General features: G+C 40.3%; 2 protein-coding genes across 4 annotated transcripts in view; one reads left to right on the top strand and one right to left on the bottom strand.

Annotated features, from left to right (window-relative positions):
• Positions 1-5,815, top strand: part of LOC311502912 (rho GTPase-activating protein 26-like) — a 75,222-nt gene extending 69,407 nt beyond the window's left edge. For both annotated transcript variants that reach the window (XM_084565358.1, XM_084565357.1), the window contains 3 exons: positions 30-140; positions 976-1,067; positions 3,488-5,815. In XM_084565358.1, the coding sequence (XP_084421484.1) occupies positions 30-140; positions 976-1,067; positions 3,488-3,576 (292 nt within the window). In that variant the 3' untranslated portion in view covers positions 3,577-5,815. The remainder of the gene's footprint in view (positions 1-29; positions 141-975; positions 1,068-3,487) is intronic.
• A 1,208-nt stretch (positions 5,816-7,023) lies between these two features.
• The window catches only part of LOC311502911 (glucocorticoid receptor-like), a 59,439-nt gene continuing 45,493 nt past the window's right edge, over positions 7,024-20,969 (bottom strand). For both annotated transcript variants that reach the window (XM_084565355.1, XM_084565356.1), the window contains 5 exons: positions 20,238-20,510; positions 18,320-18,464; positions 15,731-15,861; positions 12,741-12,898; positions 7,024-12,416 (listed from right to left, as the gene is read on the bottom strand). In XM_084565355.1, coding sequence (XP_084421481.1) covers positions 12,264-12,416; positions 12,741-12,898; positions 15,731-15,861; positions 18,320-18,464; positions 20,238-20,510 — 860 coding nt within the window. In that variant the 3' untranslated portion in view covers positions 7,024-12,263. The remainder of the gene's footprint in view (positions 12,417-12,740; positions 12,899-15,730; positions 15,862-18,319; positions 18,465-20,237; positions 20,511-20,969) is intronic.

The raw sequence follows: 20,969 nt of genomic DNA, 5'->3' as shown, positions 1-20,969 counted from the left end.
GCATCATTCTGTGTTAATGTGTCTGTCAGTGTGACGTCTCCGAGTCCCACTTCACCGCGGTCTCCCTCCTGGCCGATGTTCTCAGCTCCCTCCAGTCCACAGCCAACGTCTTCTGCATCCAGTGACTCCTCTCCTATCAGGTAGTTCCACATTGTTTGAGGAATGTCTTCATGCCTTCTCACTAACCACCACGCAGCGCAGCAGCAGATGCGTGAATGTGTGAGAAAACTACGTTCAGGTGACAGCGAATTAAGAAGAGAGTAAAGAAAAATTAGCTTTGTCGACCTTGCGCGCCGTAACATCCACTCGAGGAGGCGTTGCAGTGTCTGGAAAGTTGATTCGAGCACTCATCAAGTAGCACTCAGTGAACGATGTAAATGGTTACTGGTTTGCTAATACCATGCTATTATTTACTTAAGTAGTTCTTCAAAAATCCTGAATGTCTTGAGTGTGTATGTATACAGAAAAGTGCTGCAAGATGCTTCCAACATGTAAGGAGCTGTTACCGTGTTAGTGGATGTAACCTCTGATCTCACCTATAAAAAGGTTGAGAATTTAATCACCTTAATGCATCTTGACATACACTTTTGACATCCATTCCTGCACAGGTGTCTCTTTTTAAATTGTGACAAAGATGGACTTTAATTGGATGCTACTCAACTGAACCTTGGCAGACACGCCGCATCCGTCACAACATTACATCGTTTTACATTTCAAGCTAACAGCTGGTCTTGTTCGCCACTGCTCTGCACCGCCAAAATGTCAGACTTGCAGCAGTAAGCAGGTTGGGTGGCAGCCCGAGTGTGCGTTAGAGGAATATAAATTAAAAAGCTGCACTTTGAATGGAAATACATGACCAATGTGCACATTAAAATTAAAAAACAGCATTGTCTCGAGCAGCAAGGTTGACTTTTTCTTTTCCCCTAAGTCAGCTCAGAGCCTGCTATCTCACTCCAGCTCTCTTACTGTCTCCAGTATTGCAGGCAGAAAGGCTCGGGCGCTCTACGCCTGCAAAGCAGAGCATGACTCTGAGCTGTCCTTCATCGCTGGAACCATCTTCGAGAATGGTGAGTCAGACTCTGCAGGAAGTGGAAAGGAAAGAATGTGGGTTGGTGTATAGAAACACATTCGCTGTTGAGAAAAAAGGAGTTGGCCATTGGAATTTGCTGGAGTTCGTTTAGCGTGGGTGCCGGATTTCATTACCGGAGTTTTAAGATATGTTTGCATTTTTTCTAAATAATAATAATAACAGTAATGTTTTCTTCTGTAATTTGAGGCAAACATGTTGAAGAGGAATGTGCACCAGAGCCTTTTAATTAACACCTTGGAGCTAATTGCTGTGAGACTCGATCTATAGTTTCCCATTTGTAAAGTGTATTTTTATCCGGCACCTGGCATTAACGTGTTCTCAGATGTGCCCAGAGAATGTTCGAGCGTTGGCAAGCGGACGAGGCTGAAACAGATGCAGTCGAGCGTAATACATCGCTTTAGCACGCAGCCAAGATCGTAATACTTTTCAGACAGACTTTATATGTGGAAGACACAGAGAATGGTACAGGAATGAGTCTCATAAACAGGCTTACGTCCTCTCCAGCCTAATTTCAGCTGATTTCGAGTCTCCAAAGCAATTTAACAGTTTCTCCTCCTCTCAACTCTTCTAATAAAGTTCAGATTTGCACACATTTCATTATCAAGCGGATTAACTGAACAATCATGGTATGTTGAAAGAAATCCTGTTTCCCTCTACAAACACACACACACACACACCACACACACACACACACACACACAATCAATATTGGTAGGGATTTCATTTTCTTGCTCATGCCAGCTGACACATGGTCCCCAGACTCTAAATAGAGTTAGCTGCATAAAGGCTGTAAAAGAGTTATGTAATGCAGAGCGGTGTCATTTGAGCTCTATGAGTCAAAATGTGACCTTGGGGACATGTAATCCTTAAAGCGGTATCTCAACACTTTGCAGTCTGCTCATGGCTAGTCGAGGACGTAGCATTCCGGCTGTCCTCGTGAGGCTTATAATACTTATTTTAGCAGTCATAATACTACAGGTAGAGTACAATGTGCGTCTACACCTGTCGATTGAGACGCCGTGGCACAAGCTGTGTTTAATTCAGACTGATCTAAGAAAGATGCAATACAGACGTAACCTCCCTGTTCATGCTGGGCTCACATTTGGTTGCTTTCTTTGATGTGAAAGTGTTTGATTTTTAAATTAGATTAACGGTGAGGACTAATATGGTAAACGACAAATTTACATCTGCAGCGATGTTCCCGTTACTTGCCCAAGGACTTCTTGTTCAGTGGCTCTTTAACAAAAGCGTCGCAATGTGCTGCACACCAGAGGAACCCAAAATGAAATCAATTACACTGCCTCCTCTACTGTCGGTGGAGTTTATGTTGATGATTGCAAATTGAAACGTGTGTACCTTCAAATCGGATCAAATTGGCCTTTTTGTGTCATTTTTCTTTATGAATGAAGATATATGTTGCAGTTCACGTCATGTGCATGAAACTGCGCGCAAACATGGCGCATGTGGACATGTGTCTGCGCAACCCGCGTCCTTTCAGTTTAACTGTTTCTTGAAAAGCTTATTTTTGTTCTCAGTTTAGACACGAGCAGAATATTGTTGACATTTTAACATTAAAGCTGCAGCATCATTTTAGTAAAAGGTGGCACAACCCACGGAGAAAGACCCTCTGACTCTTCAGTTCCCCTCGGCTCTGCAGAACTTTTTACAACATTATTCCTTTCAGCAAAAAGGCTGTTGTAAAAATCTCTCACGCTCACCACCATATGCTACCTCCTCGGCACCAGATAGCACACAAAAACTGAGTGTAACTCAACTTTTGCCAGCTCAGGAATCACAGTTTCTGGACACTGGGAAGACAAGGATGTGGCTCATTCAGTTTACAGTCCGTGGCCTGTCAACTTTCAGTGTAATCAGCCAAAACTGACCAATGAGGCTGCAGCGACGTCAAATGTTGCACCATAGCTGTATTAGTGTTGAGGTTACTAGAACAGAAATCATGAATGTGATCATTTTTTCATAATTCATTCATTTGAAACAGTCAGTACAAACATTTGATTGTCAACAATTCATTTAGATATTTGGATTTTGCACCTTACACTAAAATGTTTCGGGGATATTTTCTTCTTCGTCTGCAGTTCATGAAAATAGTTGATACTGGATATTGCCTGGAGCATGGCTTCTCATCGAGCCGTCTCAAATGTCATGCTCACGTATTAGCAGCTATGCTACTAGAGATGTCTGCTCAAAATAATTACACATGAAACTTTCTGTTAATCACCCTCTTCACATATTTGCATCACTCTCTTAATCCCCTCTGTCTCTACTTTCACCTCTATCTGCACAATAAGTGGCTTGTAGTTACGAATACTGCTCCTCTTTTAAAAAATAAATAAATAAATCTCTGCATAATAATTTCATCATTTTTTTTCCCTCTAGTTCATGCTTCCAGGGAGCCGGGTTGGTTGGAGGGCACGCTGGATGGCCGAACAGGACTGATACCAGAAAACTATGTGGAGTTTTTATAGTGCAGACCCTGCAACGACGCCCGACCTGGACCATTCTGGAGTAGAGAAGACCAAACTGGACTGGATAGTATAGATTTGACTGCACAGAACTCAACAGACTCCATTAGATTTTCTATTATACCGATGAGATGACTCTTGTCTTGACTAGACTGGAAACTCAAACTGGACCAAGCGGAACCATATCGAATGGATGTGACACAGGAAGGAAGCGTAGCAGACCGGAGAAAGACCACTGAACTGCACTGGGGAGGAAAAAAAAAAAAGATAAGAAAATAAATAATGAAAGAAAAAAAAAAACATAATGATAAGGCCGGCTGTTGTTGGATTAGCGATGGCCTCCAAAGTCCTGGTGAAGATAATATAGTAATGAATCTGGAATGTGTGTGTGCGCACGTGTGAAAAAGAGGACAGTCTAAGAAGGTTAGAGAAAATAGCTTGTACAAATTATATTGTTGAGTTGTGAGGCTTGTGATTTCTTTTAGTCCCAGCTTTCTTATTATGGACTGCACTGCCACTGCTTCAGCATCTCCCTTCTTTTTTATCAGCTATAGAGAGGTCTTCTTGTGGAGATGATGACAGGGAACATAACAAAAAGCAAGCCGCCTTCAGCTTCGGACTCTCTTGTCCACCTCTTCGTTGTTTGATTGATTGATTGCTAATGCGATTGGGAAACTGGAGCTTTTAAAGCTGATTGAAATGATTGGGTTTGGCTGTAATGCATTTGTGGGCACTCGCTGTGGTGATCCGGTAATTCCCCCGGCCAAAACCTGGCTAATGTTTCACATCTCCGGCTAAGCAGCAGGAGCCCCAGGGCAGATCGGCACAGAGTGAGGTTGCCTCAAAAACAGTTCGCCAAGAGGTCAGAGAGAGGGTTTGTCCTTATGTCTAACGTTTTTTTTTTTTTTTTTCCTGCAGAGCCCTCACGAAAAAAATGTGAAACATTTCAAACAAGCTCAACAAGCAGATCGGCAGTTTACAGTGCAGTGTAGGAGTAACACAAGTGATCCGTGCTGGCTCCGACGAGCCCAGCTGTTAGACCTCACTCTGTGAGCATGTTTGCACAATTTCATTCCAAGAATTACAATCAACCAGGAAAGTGTAACTTTTTTTCTCCTACTTAATTCAGGCATTTGCTTTACTCTTGATGCCTTTTATTGTAACAGTGCAGAGTGAGCATGGCCACTGTGTAGTCATCGCCCATCACAAGTTGTTTCTCTGTACAATGATGATGCTGTTAATATAATTATGTATGTGCATTTACATTTGGGAGTTGAGTTCATCATCAAATCATCAAAAAAAAAAAAGACACAATTAATTTTCCTGAATCGTTATATATGTACATTTAAAGGTTAAATAAAATAAATAGCATATGGCAAAAACATTTTTTAAAAATGATTTTGTGATATACACAAAATAATAAAAATCACATTATGTATAAAAAAAAATAATAATAAAAAAATCAATATTATATATATATATAATATTGATTTTTTTTTATTATTATTATTTTTTATTTAACCTTTATTTAATAAAAGGACGATCCCGTTAAGATCAAGAACCTCTTTTTCAAGATAGGCTGCAGCAAATACAAAACACGGTTACAAAATTACACCGTTTAAATCCAAACCAAAGAAAGAAATATAAATAAAAATATTAAATTTACAAGAACATTATACAAAACACGTGATCTGCTTTGGGGCTCCAGCGAATGTCCTCTTTTTCCAGACCCTTTCCTTCACCCACTTGGTGAACATTTGTATTTACCTTTATGTTTCTTTTTTTAAAAAATGTTTTTTTTTGTTAAACTTTATTCTTTCTCTTACAGCAGATTCTTGAAACAACATTTGAACATTTGAACAGAAATAAATCAAATGGGAGAGTAACAAAAAAAAAATAATGAAATGTGAAATGAGACTACTTTGTTCATATTCTAAACTTTTTATTTATGACTTTCTTAAAGGCTAAATCCTGAACTGTATTCTTTTTTGAGGTGTTTTATTGAGATTGTACATACACAGCATTTAATAAGGTATAATTTTTTTTTTTAAGTATGAAATTTTATATTTTGTATTTTTAGCATACTAACTTAATTCCCAAATTCCATCTTTGTTGCCCAGATTTTTTTTTTTTGTATCATTTAAGTCTATCTACAGCCTTAAATATTCCTTCAGATGTTTTGGTGAAAGGTTGTGCAGAATTAAAGATAAATGTTGAACAGCTGCTTTGATTTTTATTTTTTTTTTTCTTTCTGAATCAGTCTCTGGCCTGAGTATTCATGACATGAGTGTATTCACTTACGTAATATTGAAAAAAAAAAACACACACACACACACAAGCATTTGCAACACTGGAGGTTTGGACCAAAATCTAATAAATTCACTCAAATTGAAGAAATGAACTTGTGGCTGCAAAGTCAAATGTGCAGTCCAGTTCCACTATCACGCAATCATATTAGCTGTGCTGCAAGCCCCATTTCTTGCATGAGCTGGCGGTTTGTTCATCACTGTTTCACAGTTGTGGTTCCTCCAAGTAAAATTGGCTGATCTAAACTACCTGTTTTTCAACAAATACATTTTATGAGTCCATTTTCAAATATTAACTTTCAGCCACGTTTAAGAAAAGCACTTGACTTTTTATAATTTTTCATCACCTGGCCCTCAGTTCTTTCCTAATTCTTGAGTCTTGTCCCTCACAACCCTTGCTGCTGGTGAGTAGCAACGCAGTTAAGTTAAAGGTAAAGGTGTAGTGAGCAGCATTTAGAAATCCCTCTTAATCATCACTCTGGAATTGAGACTCTGAGAACTCTGACCTCTGCCAAAACACTGATCAGCCACAACATTATGACCACTGACAGGAGAAGTAAATAACATTGACCATCTTGTGACAATCCAGTGTTCTGCTGGGAAACTTTTGTACCTGGCGTTTATTCATGTGCATGTTACTTAGACATGTAGCACCCACCTAGGCCAGACCAGGCATGGTGCATGCTCTCGTTTTCTTCTTATTTTGCCTGAGATTTTGGGCAGTGCATGTGTAGACCCCAGCGGGACTGTATATAGTCTTTCTCTGCAGATATGTGTGTCTGACAGGGCTGAGCTAACACGTACATGGCCTTTGGCTGAATTCACACGAAGTCCCACAACCTTCACGCCTGGTTGTGCAGAGTCGTGGACCTGTTCGTTGGTGTTTTATAGTGTAAGCGCTGCAAAACAATTATTTGCCAGACTGGCAGTTTGGATCTCTCCAACGCCGCTCCCTCTATTTGACATTTTGTCAAATTAAATTAAATTAGAAATAGTTCCACTGTGTTACTTCACTCGTTGCTACAAATTGCAAAATTGAATTGGCACATGAATTAAATGAGATATTAATCTGTTATTTTGTGAACTTTAGAGAAGTTGGGCAGTGCAATTATTAGTTTTTTGTTTTTTTTTTAAATCACTTCTGCTTCCACTTCTGATTCTGAGGTGGTTTGATTGCCTCATTAACTGATTTCATCTTTAGGCTTTAATATCCTTCCACCTTTTTCTCGCAGCCAACACATTAAAATAAGGCAATACGAATATCAACGTCCAAGTTATGTCGCTTGACACGTGCCTGAGAGGAAAGGAGAAGAGAATAAGTCAAACCACTGTTGCCGAGTGTTGAAAAACAGGAAACTTTATTGTGTAAGATGTTTGAAATGAACAGAAATCCGCTTTTCCGATTTTCCACTCTCAACCGGCGATGACAAAAACATCATCCGACACGATGCCAAACCCAAAGGTCAAAGAACAACACAGTTAACTTAATTCAACATTTAATCAAATAGGTGAAAATATCGACACTGACTACAGAGGAGGTGTAATACAGAAGTAATACAAACTATTTTTTTTAAAACAAACATTTTATATATATATATATATATATATATATATTTTTTTTTTTTTTTTACATTGGATTACATTTACATAACTGAAATACGAACGAAACAGACTTCAGTGAAAGCCATAGCCATATATACCAGTGAAACATGATCTGCCCTTAATCTTATAAGATAATATTTGCATGTATTTTATACAAAATAGACTATATCAGCCAATATGAGGGTAGTGCAATTCCGTCTGGTAACTTTGCTTTCATACGGAGATTCAACTTTTTTTTTTTTTTCTTTTTTTAAAGTGACCAGCAAATCCTCACAGCAATATACACGGGATCCAAAGCCTAGACCTTTACAAAAGACATCTTTAAAGTAAAACAAGAAGTTGGATATTTAAATGCTACTTAAAAAAAAAAAAAAAAAAAAAAAAAATGCTTGAAAACTTCTTTTGTAAATTTATTTATTTTTTTTTCACCCTCCTCTGCTTTGGTCACTCTTGTATAACGCAAGAAATCTCCCCCCGGCCCTTCTCACCTCCTTTTGCCCTTCCCCCCCATCCCTCCCGCCTTTCCTCGTCTCCTCATATCTTTAAAAACACAGTGAGCGTTCATACAGACTTTTCCACTGACTCGTAGAATTTACATTTAACTTCACAAGACAAACATGATTTTTTTTTGTTTTTTTTTAACACTTCCTAATGTATTCAACACGCCTACCTTTATCAAACACAAACCGACAAACAGGAAAATATTAACTTTCTTGACTCAATGTACAAAAATGATTGAGTAAAATTAGTCATATCAAAGAGGATCAAGCGCTGATGTATTCAAAATCACAGAAAATATCGTCTTTTTGTGTGTTTTTTCTTTTTTTTTTTTTTTTTTTTTTTTTACAATAGATCAATCTTTAAAAGCATTAATATTTGTTAAGGGTTTCTCTATTTCCTGATTTGAAATCTATGGCTCTCTGTCTCCCTTTCGCAAGGCCTTTAGTCGAACATGTAGTTGAAAGGTAAAAGACAATGATGTACAGAGGTTATGACAATGTAAAAATATTTTTGTATTAATAGACACTGTTTACATTGCACTGGATATGTCAGCGTTGCTATGTACACCTATAGCCGTTTAGAAATGAGCAGGGAGAGGGGTTACATCGACACACGTTAAAGCTGGTTTTCTGAAGCACCACAACCTGGGAACAACTGTAATACTGTATGCAGGTTACCCAAACACGTGGCTTAGCCTGATCTTCTTCGCGCACGCTGATGTGAGCAGCCCCAAGCCCGTGGTCTTCACAGCTAAGGGGGCCAAACAGAGAGGATTGGCGATGTGCAGGTGCACATGAAGCAACCCTGCTGCGAGTGACCACCCTTAATTAAAAAAATAAAATAAAATGATGGCTCTCGTTGAATAGTGCCTTGAACGCGCCCAGAGCCTGCTGCGCCGCTAGCTGTAAGTAACATACAAATGAATGGTATCTATGGCAACCTGCTTCCTGGTCTTTTAACAGGCATTCAGAGTTACGTGCTGCAGAGGGATGAGTGCTATTCAGGGTAAACAGCGGGAAAAAAAAAAAAAATCTTTACAGTCAACATTTCAGGCAGCTACGGGGAACATAAAGGGAGAAGTGGAGGGGAAAGTGGAACTGTGTCTGCAAGGTGCAGTTTCTGCCTGAAGCCGTTGTACAGCGGGAGCTTTGGCCATCACATAAGCTGATATGAACATGTTTTCACATTACAAATGTACGAAATGCCGACCCGTCCGATGAAAACTTCTCAAAAATACAATATACCTTGTGGATCTCGGGGAGGAAAAAAAACAAAACAAAACAAGAGAGAACAATCAGTGATTTTTAAGCTGGTGTAGGTGTGACACTAAAGATTCTTCTCATAAATGAGCACCCTGAAGCAAAGTTACAACAACCGCGTGATCAGGCCGTTTATCATTAACATCTCGTCTCCAGAAAATAAAACATGTAAAAACTTGCTATTACATTTTGGCACTAGTGGAACAACATCCAAGTGACGTAGTCACTTATCGCCTGAGCTTTGATTCATAAATTCACTGGGACCAGACTGTTGCATCTTCCAAAGATTTTTCAACTTTAGAGGTGAAATCAAGTGCTGAAAACTAATCTAATATATAAAACAAATATATACTTTTATTTACCCTTTCAGCCATGTCATCAACTTAATTATAACCCCGGTCCCCGTTTGTGCAAGTATGCTGAGATGAAGCTAGGTATATTTAACCTAAAAATGGTATTTTGGGAAATATTAATTCAAATGCTTTAAGCGATGTTAGCAGATCCAGAAATCTTTTTTGCTTCCAAGACACAAAAACAAATCCAAGCATTACCCTGCTGGGAGTGTGACTCGGTAGGTCACAGTGGAGCAGTGTGGGGAAACTATTTACCCAACTACAACCCCCCTACAGGTTTGAATGCAGCTGGCAATGAAAGGACGGTTCTGACTTCAGGCCAGAGTCCTGCACTCTGGTTACTGGTTACACAGCTTTGGTTATTTACTTGTTAATTTACAGGTACTGGTAAAAGTAAGTGTGAGTTGCTTTTTGTTTGTTTGTTTAAATTATGAAATCAGAAATGAAAAATGAATGCACGACAAAGAAAAAAAACTTTCACCTCTCAGTTCACGTCTGCCCAGATAAGAAGTCAATGATCATGGAAATATAGTTAATTATGCTTTGAATATATGTTTCTACATTTGTTTGTCGTGTTAGATTAGGCCTTTGTAATCTAATACGCCTGTAAAGCCTTATTAACTTAATTTTGCATCACATATTTTAATCAGTACTAGTTTTGCATTAGGTTGTTAGCCAATTGCACCAATGTAAAAATAAAGCATGTTAAAGTGAAGGGCTGTGTGTTCAGCTAAGGCTGGGGTTGTTGGATTTAAATTAACGTATTGGAGGAGGTCTGGATGAGCCCGGAAGCCACCCCCGAACTGCCCCCGCCAATAAATCTTTTGTGGATAAAAAGCTGGTGTATAGTCGCTCCATCGCGAAGATCCAGTCGAATTGTTTGGGCTGGGTTTTATGCGTCGCCTGACAGAAGAGCTGTACATGTCATCTGACTGTGGATCTGGGTGATTTTTTTCTCTACTACTTCTTTTAATTCCTTGTATGTGTTTTTCCAAATGAAATTTAAACATAAAGACCCAATCTTTATAATTGCATTTGAATAAATTGCAAAATATTCACTAATTGCTCCTAAAGCCTTGATTTAAATCTTTAAATTCCAGTGGTTAAATTCCATTTAGCATTTAGTGCAGCTTCTGTGAGCTGGCTAAAGAAAGGAGTATGTTTTACACGTATTCATTATATTTGTCGATATCATCTGGATACTGGAACTTTCAAGATAACTTTAATACTGACTGGGAGACGCTGTTGTTTGTTAGTATTTATTATAATACGTGTCACATGGGAATAAGAGAGAAACACAACCAAATGTGTTTAGGGACGTTTTCATGGTTATTTTTGTGCTTTGTTTTACATAAATATCAAGACCTTTCAGGACCTTTTTCATCAGTACCTTAGGCTAACATTTTTTACATGCACATCTGGAGATCAGAACAGAGGGAGAGTGAGAAAAAGAGAGAGAGAGAGTGTCCTGCAGAAGAATGAAAAAAAAAAAAAAAAAAGAACTGAGCAAACATCCAAAATTGCAGCGTGGAAAGCAAACAGAAATTGCCAGTGTGTGAAAAAACGAAAACAGACAAAATATGCAGAATGATGTCAACGCTAGATTATTATGCAAAAAATAAAAAATAAAAAAAAATAATGGACAGCTGTTTAGAGGAGGATGAGTATGAAGAGCTTAAAAACTAAAAGGCACTGGTTTTCCCTCAGATACATCCTGTGTAAACATTTGGTTGAGTGAATGTGTGTCCGCTTATACTTTGTACGTGTGTGCAAGTGTGACTTCTGCGTGTGTTGTCAGAAACGTGCGTCTGCATAAAATCGATGGAGAATATTCCTCGAGTCGATTATTTTTTTCTTTCTTTTTTTCCTTTCTTCCATTGGTCAGGTTTATAAATCTGATTAGAATCATTTCCAAAAACATAAAGACGATGGCTTCACAGTCGAAAACTGTTTGTTCTCACCGTAACTGGATCCAGAGGAGAAAATAAAGTTCTTTCGTGTCAAGCGTTTCCGATTTCTCTGAGATTTAGTCTATCCCCTTCGTCGCCAACAGTCCTCTGGAACCCCCCCCCCAAAAAACAAAGTTAACAATCACTACATTCGCTGCGCAGTGAAGCTGGGGAGAGGCAAACGGAGACAGGCAAGGCAGGGGAGCAGAGGAAAGCGAGGCTTGAACTGCTAATCCCGGCGAGTCGAAAAGCATATTAGGTGTTTTGTTGTCAGGGTAAAGGTGTTTTGCAGGTGTTGGCTTCTCATTGAAAACTGCATGACAGAGTCATTAGAAAGAATTAGAAATCTGAGAACGGGGAGGCTGGGCTCGGAGGTGAAGGTGCTGGAAATAAATGCGTCCTGCACAAGAGACATTCAGAGGCCAGATTTTCTTGGTCAGCCAAGAAAAAGGGGCAACGGGTCGGTGGTAGGGAGTCGTACTGTAGTTTTACAAACACAGGGCTGGAATAGGAGGCTTGAGACCACAGGTATTGTGCTCCGAGATTAGGCTGAATGGCTGAGGCCTGGAGGGGCGTGGCAGAATTCCTAGATGGGGCCCAGGCAAAACCGAGGAACCGGATGAGAGCGACGACGTAGGCAGGATAAGCAAACGCTTGGGGCCCCCGGTGAGGTACACGGGCAGGGCCGGATTTAAGGCATCGATTCACAGTTTAAGGCAGTCATTTCTGATGAAACAGCAGAGGTTTGACGCTCCCATCTTTGAATTTTGGTATCTGGTTGGTGATGATCTCCGCCAGCATCTCTGGGAATTCCACACTGAGGGTTTTATTCACAAAGGTGTAGAAACAGATCTGGAGGAGACCCTCGACCATCTGGAGGGGCAGAGACATAGGGAGATTAGTGAGTCTGTTGCATTTCTGAAATAAAAGAGGTTTTAGAAAGAGATTTGACTGGAACATAATGCTAAATCTGAGTGTCTTCTTCAGGGTTTTACATTTATCAGCATGATGTAGATAACTTAGGAAGTTATCGATGCACTTGAATTGCAAGATGTGAAAGAAAAAGCCTGACTGGTATAAACAGAGACATCAAAACACAACCCACATAGCCATCTACAATCCTATCCTATATAAAACAAAGTACACAAGCATGCATGCATAATTCAGTATAGTTTGATGTGTGTGTGTATCTCTAACCTCCTGCATGGAATCCAGTAGCTTAGTAAGCTGGTAGAAGCGCTGCCAGTTCTGACTAGCGTTCTCCTCTCGCTTGACGATGGCTTTTCCCAACTCCTTGATGTAGGTCATCCTGATCTCATCAAAAACTGCCTGGCTCTTCAGGCCGTCTTTGGGTACTGCACACACACGAACACACAAAACGGCACAAACGTAAACGGAGACATTAAGATATGTATTATACGTAAGCCAGCTGGGAAGATTGTTAAAATGAGATATGAGTTTCAATCGGAATTTTAATTTGAAGCTGAGAAGCTTGTAGTTGAAATACACTGGTTTAAATCCTACCAGGACGGATGATGAAGAAGCCCTGGCGAATCAGCGTTAGATCAGGCTTTGATAAGATCATTCTTACAGAAAGTCTGTCTAACAAGAGGAAATTTATTCTGATTATCATCTATTATGCTGCCGGGGGGTGATAGTAATCTATTCATCTTGAGCTATCTTCAGCACAGTTGAAATAAAAAGTGAGTCCTTTGATTATTTTACAACGCCCCCGTGCATTTAGACTACTATCTTCCCCTTCAGCTCGACATTATGAACATTCAAACATCTATCTCAAGTTCCAAATCCATCAGTAATGTTTCTGTTTCTCTTCGTCTGATCTGTGTCCTGGTCTCTGCTGCAGCACCGGGCATTACAGTGAGGGACCCCAACCAATCAAGGACCCCTAGGAGACTGCACCCACCTCCTAACCAGAATGCTGCAGGCAGGCAGGCAGCGGAAACTAAAACTAAAAGTTGACACCAGCAGCTACTGAGCAGTGTGTGCAAAAGTCGAAAAGAGGGGGAGTGAATGTAAACGGTCACCTCATAAAAATCTCAACTCAACGCAAATGTGTGAAAAACCTGGATGTGTAGTTATAATGACGCCCGTGTCAACATGTAGTGGACTCTGTCTGTGTGTCTGGTTCCTGGCCCTGAGCCCAGCCTGAGCTACGGAGCATTCAAGACCACGAAGAGCATGAAATCAGGGTGAAACACTGTCCAATTTACATAATCAGATAAGTGGGAGATATTGCAGCGCAAGAGCTGTCTGAACTCTGCATTATGCATTTGCAGGTTTGGCACAGAGGCAGTTTTAGAAACAGATTGCCTCTTCGGCTCTGGATTATCTAGTGCAATACAACTAAATATGTTATTGTTATTATTATTTAACAGGATTCTAGGTGTTATTACTTTGACCTACTTATGCTGTTTACAGTTTATTTTACATATTTATAGTGTGGATGTTAATGCAGCAGAAAGTGGAGACTCTCTTTTTAACTTAACAGGCACGCTATAATAAATCACACTGTCCTACAAGCGACTTCAATTTTTTTTATATATATTTTTTTTTGCTCTCCAGAGAAACGATTGAGCCAGCTGAAACGAAAGTTGTCCTGACCTGACAGTATTTCCATCCCGGAGGGGGACAGATGGAAATGGGTCTCAGGTACAAAAAAATGCAACCAGTGCTCAGTATGGAAATGTAATTTCCTCTGCATAATGAGCAAATCGTCTCTAAAGTGCATCCTTTTCCCTGCCACTCATTGAGAACGAGGTGGGGGAAGAACGCTCGCCTCCTCAGTAGTGGAAATTTGCACAATCGGGGAAAAGTTTGACTTGGCAAAACTGTTGTGTAGGTTTGTTTGAGGGCGTTTTAGTGGCAATAATTAACAAGAGGAAGCCGTTGCCCACTGCTTTAACCATTTTGCCCTTTACAGATTGCAAGGAAATAGAGGGCTGCATCACATTTACATTTTTGCTCCTTCCTGGTTAGAGTCCCTCCTCTAATTACTATACTAAAAATCTAATACGTTCAGTCCAATTTTCACCCAGCAATACGAAGAAATTGGGAATAGTGTTTTGTTGTAATGAGGTTTTGCTCCTATTTAGGCAGTTTGTAATTCTCATGATTATATGGCAAGATTAACAGTAATCTGAATTCAATCCTCTGAGATAGGGGACAAAATTGGACTAACTGAACTCTTAAATGACCTCCCTGAACTGTTCCTGCTAACAGGTAGGAGAAAAAAAGAAAAGAGCTGCCTACAAAGACCTGTCGAACAAGTTATTTTCACCTGAGACACTGGCTACAGAAGATGAACACACTGTACTTTCGCTTTCGAGACAGATTACAGATCTAGATGGAGTGATAAGGTTTTCAGCCCTCTGAAGGGAAAACCTCACATTCTCACATTCTTTCTGCGTTGAAGAGCATCAGTCTGTGATGAAATTAAATGTTACTGGCCGCCTTTTCACTGAAAAATGTCGTTAGATGATTGCCAGTAAACCGACCTGGCCTTGTTGCGCAATTTCATCTGATCTATGGAGTTTTATTTCGTATTGATCGGCCTCTTCTGAAATGTCTTCTGGTTTGCTTGGCGACTGTTGAAAGAACTCAAAATCACTTCAGCAGCTCAAATATGCGCGTTAAAAAAAGGCCAAAGAATTTAGTCACGAAGTTGTGAACTGAAGGAAAACCACGGCTGAGGTTCGCCTTGACTGACATTGATCACTAGTTTACTATGCCATTTATCCAATGTCGCAAGTGGTAACATCTTCAGCGAGCTTTTTACATGAGAATGAAGAATGGGACTTATCACCAGCAAGGATTTTGCAAGGATTGCCAAATCATATAAATCTGCTCATTATTCACACAGAGAAAACAACTGGTCGTCTGTTTTGTTGTTTAGTGGTAAACTACAGAAAATACGGATGCTGTTTTGCCAAATAATAAAAGGGACCGCCTTTAAAGCCACATGTGCACCTGCCTTCTCAAATTACTCAGTTTCGAACTCAGTTGGCGTTAACGATTCAAACAAGTACCTCTATCACATGCTCGTTCATGCATTTAAAGTGTTTCTATCTGACTGCAGGATCCATTATGAGCCTGCTATGAGTAGTATTTTTTTGCATTTGTGGTGGAATTTTTATTTTTTTTTTTACACGTGAAATGTGTTCTGTTACCTGTGCTGAGCAGTAGCAGCACCTTCATGCAAAGGTACTCATCGTAGGACACCTGCAGCCTGACAAACTCATTACAGATCTTCAGCATCTGCTCACACTGGTCGGTCATGAAGGGCAGCTTCATGCGCTCTCTGGAAAAGAGAAGAAGAGGAAGAGGAGGTGGTTGAATAAGTGGAGAGGAAGCCGAGGCAGCAGCGGAAGAACCAGAGGAAAAGACAGACAGCAGAGACATATACAGGTTGCATGTTAATCTCTCTCACCCATCCTGTTATTCAATTCACAATAAATAGGCCCGGCAGGGAAGCGCTGCAACCCCGCAGGATAAAACCGGACTGTGAAATCAGTGGTGATGGATTTTCACACCTCACTTCCACTAACACACAGCCCGCGTTACTTTTCTACCTCGGAAATCAATACGGCACATTCTCCAAATACACAGCCTTGGGCTTAGAGCAGTCCATTCAGTCTCACCAACTGCACTGCTACTGGCAATGACTCCTTCACCTTTCATATCTATTTTTACCCGTATCTGACTTTACATGTCCCACTGGGAGTGAGTCTTCACAGCTCAAGCCTCTCTTTCTACACATTTCCAAAGCACAGGAGGTTTGCTGTTGTGTTTGATGCACTCAGGCCATTCGCTACAAATTTAGGTTACTAGTTTATTCTACCGAAACCAGGATCATTGTCACCCCAGGTTGGTGCGTTTTGGCCGGTATACCACTGCAGTCCTATTCTGTTCCAACAGGTTTAAGAGGGGAATCCCGATTGCAATCGCTCCCTGGAGTCTTTATAAGCATATCATTATATAACCAAGCAGTTTACCTACAGAGAAACAGTCAGGACACGATATGCCTCCAGAGGGCACCTTCTTAGCATATAGATGCTCAATCAAACTGAACATGTTGTTCATATACACCGATCAGGCGTAACACTATGGCCACCTTCCTAGTATTGTGTAGGTCTCCCTTGTGCTTCCATTGTGCTACATGTCTAAGTAACATCCACACGAAAAAAAGGTCCAGAAGTTTCCCAGCAGAACATTGAATTGTCACAAGATGGTCAATGTTATTAACTTCTCCTGTCAGTGGTTTTAATGTTGTGGCTGATCGGTGTTCAAAGCACTGGTACATAAACCACAGAACAGCAATAAATGCCAGTGCCCATATTCGCTGCTGATGATCCATTTTCAAAGCACACTGTTGATGGCGTGTCATAAATTTGTGCATTCAAGCCAAATTAAGGCTAAATGCAACATTTAAACATACTGTATTGAGTACAGGTGATGGATGAAATGGGACGGTGCCGTCCGTCCCATCCACAGAATCTTTAGAATAGATCTTTAAAGGTGAAAACTGTAGCTCACAAGAGATTAGCCTCTATGGCGACTAATCTGGGGAATACAAACACTGTGGTAAGCACAGATTCATCCAAGTACAATCAATTTCAGCAGTCTGTGAAAGTTGAAGTAATGAGGCTCTGTAATTACTGCTGTCATGCCTCAGCTGGCTCTCTGTGACTTCTAAGTAGCACGGAAGGTTATTTATTGTTTGACTCGGTATGTAATTTGTGCTCTCTCTTCTTTCCGTATGCGTTACGAAGCCCGCAGGGTTCCTATATCCATTTCAATAAATCACTAATTATCCAGATATATTATTAAAATGTGTTTCATTTCGCAGCCGCGTTTCCTTCTCTTGGTCTGTTTTTCGGCTGGTGAACGACGGGTAGGCCTACATTTTCCTGAACTTAGAATCAATGATTTACTTCCTTTCAAAAGGAATTGCTCAACATTTTAGGATTGCCTGCATGTATTATAGTCTGGCTGGACTTTATCTTTGAGGCCAACACTGTGGTAAAAGTTAACTGTAATTGTGGCCAATATTTAAAAACGTTTTTACAGTTACGATATCATCCAACATATTTATCTGACTGATTTCAGACCTGGGTGAGAAAATCAATACCACATGTTTGCTTCTTAAGAAGCCAAGAAGAGCCAAAAAGTGATTAGCTTAGCTGCCTAGCTGGCTTAGCTCCACTAGCTAGCTTAGCTGCCTAGCTAGCTATTCAAGCCAGAGGTGAAAGCTTAGTTTCACACAAATATCCATCAAGGAACATCTTGTAAAACCGCACATAATGATTTTACTTAGAATAATAAGACATGATTGTTAGGTATGTTGCTTTAGAATTGCTCATTTGCAGATTTTTAGTTGCTTCCCAGCTAAAGCTTCTTGCTATACATAGAAGCCTCAGAAACAGTGGTATCGACAGTTTCAATCTTCCAAATGAAAGAGCACAGTTCTGAAAAATGATTAACTGTTCCCTGAAAGCAGTGTGTAAAGGTATGTTGCTCCTGGTATTTTTGCTATTTCCCCATTCTTTGACGTGCAGTTGCTTATTTTAGTGCGACTTTTCATCCCTGACGTTTATTACAGCCGAGCTCAGCCGCGAACAGATAGATGGATGAGTCTGTTAGTGATGACATGAGAGAGAGACACCCTGAAAAGAGCAAACGCAAAACAAAACGGGCTGTCGAAATGTGCCGAAGAAACGCTGCACAAATAAATCACCGCAGCTGGCCTTGGTACGCACTTGTTGATGACGAGGTCGGGGGCGAAGCAGAGCATGCTACCGTTACACTGCTCGTACGACCTCCAGCCGAGACTGAAAGACATGAGGAAGAGCCAGGAGCACTGCAGCAACGTCATCTGGTCGTCAAGGTGCAGGTTGCGGAAGCCTAGGAGGGAATCAAATAAAGATGGTTAATCCATAAACATAGCCAGAATCTCTCTCTTTGTACCATTTGTATCAATGTAATATCATTCAGTTTTTTTTTTTTATATAATAAGAGTGGTACAGAAACACTGAACAAAAATAGGAGAAACCGCTCAGTATTTCATTAAAACATGATTATAAAAGCCAGCTGAAGAAAAACGATGTTCGAATTGAACTTGAATTGCAGTTCAGTCATGTCCACTCCATCCAAACTCTAAAAGTGGAACCGCACATGAAAAGTCCTTTCACATTGCCTATGTTTTAAACCATGGCCAGTTATGTAAGGAGCCCCTCCTCTGAACGCTTCTCCTCACCATCACCTTGCCAGCTGTGGGACAACTCAAGCACGGCAAGATGCGAGGTCAGATTTGTCCCCTCAACGTTTCAGAAAAGCCAGTATTTTTGGTTTCACCAGGAGGATTTGTCTCAGGAATACGATCCTAGATCTACCAGTGCATACTTGGAGTGGATTATCAAGTCATGTGCCTTCGTTCTCGTGACTAGAATCTCCTGTAGGTGTGGGTGCAGTCTTTGTGGTTCCATTTTTGTTTTTTGTGGAATAGGAACTCGATACTCGCCAAACCCAGCAATTATCTTGTTTTTTTTTTTTCGTCACTCACGAAGCACAAATGCTAAAGTTATTTTGACAACAATAAAACGCAAATGCATTCCTTTGTGAACTGAATCCCAGAGCAGTTTGTCTTGGAGTTATGTCTATTATTTCTATTATTTATTTCTGTATTTACCTCTATGGTACCGATGGCATGTCATGATAGGGGCTGGCCATGGTGTGCCAAAGACTGGTTGTTTGCACGAAATTATGCAGTATTTTTGCCTTTTTTTTTTTTAATCACAGGTAACCTTATGGAATCCCATGCTTAGCCTAATATCAGTGCCACGACGGCTGCATGGACCCTGCCGTCTCCGGACTCTGGAAGAATGCAGTGATTTGATTTGCTCCGAGATGAACAAGTGAACAATTTCCACTCACTGCTGAAACATTTGCAAGGATAATTATTTCTAGCAAGTTGCAGGAACATCATAATTATCCACATTAAAGGACACATTAACCTCGGTCAGGACCTTATAAAAATCAAAATCAATTTTGGTTTTTTAAAGTGAATTGTACTTTCAAACACCACAGTTGCTCTCCTCTTTCAGCCATAATTACAGCTATTACAGATGTCGCATATTTTATCACAAAAAAAAATAAAAATGACTGCCTCCGTCCACTGGGCAGCAGTCTGCTTTTCATGTCTAAAGTTGTAAAGCGCATCGACCAACAACAACTACCATTGCATCAGCTGAATAACTAACTGGCTACCCGCCAAACAATGACTCAATCAGCTACACAATGGCTCCTTCTTTGCTCCTTTTTAATTGCATGATTCCAGTTAATTGTGTAGAAACCGCTGTGTCAGTCTGAAAAGTGTTATCCAAGTTATTAATCTCACCCCTCACACATGTTCAGAGCACTAGAAGAAGCACGGTGGCTTTCTGATTTATGGTCAGTTCTGGGAAACGTTACATAAGTTGCATTATTTCACCAATTCAACCCGTTTATCTTGACCAGCTGGATGTATTAAAACATCGTTTTCCATTTGTGGCTTAACATACTTCACTACCCATTAGTCCCGTTTTCGAGCTGGGATTACTGCCAGTGACATGCATCTAAACCAAACCGAAGGCAACATGCGGCAAAGAGCTTTTTCTTTCTTTTTATTTTTTTATTCACCTGGGAGTGACTTGGCCCACTTGACTGCAGAGATGACCTGCTGTCCCCCCAGCCTGTTCAGAGTGGTCATGAGCCGCGTGGAAGTGTCCGGCAGCGTGCTGTCGTAGCCCGAGTAGATGATCTCCGGTTCGATGGCCTTAAGCACAGACAGCATGGTGGGCACGAGTTGGGGCACACACCTAGGTATGACTGGAACGGGCATGTTGGCAACGGGCTCTGATGGCCCAGGAAGCCGGGCCAGTTTCGTCTTGATCAGCTTCTTGTTTTTCCTTGCTGGTAGGTGGGGCAGAAGAAGAAAAATGGAGAAAAAAATGAATACTTTTTTATTTTTAAATGGATTATAATTTTAAAAGCTTGTTGACTGTGGTCATCGTCAGAAATCAAAATGACTGCGGTACCATAATTCATTTCCTCACCAATCAGTTTGGCTAAATACATCACTAAATATAGAAATAGACAGTTTGGTCGCACATGGCATGTAAAAAAACTCAAACGCTCTACAAACAACACATCGCTGCACTTTACATTTAATCACATTTAATAATGACTTACTTGTATTTGACATGTGTGACAACAATTAATTCTAAGGCTTTGCTGTTCTTTGGATTTTAACCCCCATGTCCCGAATGTAGGGCCGAAACTATATTTTATGGCCTTTATCACTTTCCAAATTGACTAAACCAGGGACACGTAGAGCAGGGCATTCAACTTACAAAACCTTCAACAATAAAT

This window comes from Chelon labrosus, assembly GCF_963514085.1.
Source record: "Chelon labrosus genome assembly, chromosome: 17".
NCBI lineage: Eukaryota > Metazoa > Chordata > Actinopteri > Mugiliformes > Mugilidae > Chelon > Chelon labrosus.
The sequence above is the reverse complement of the archived record's forward strand: the minus strand, read 5'-3'. Positions and strand labels throughout refer to the sequence as shown.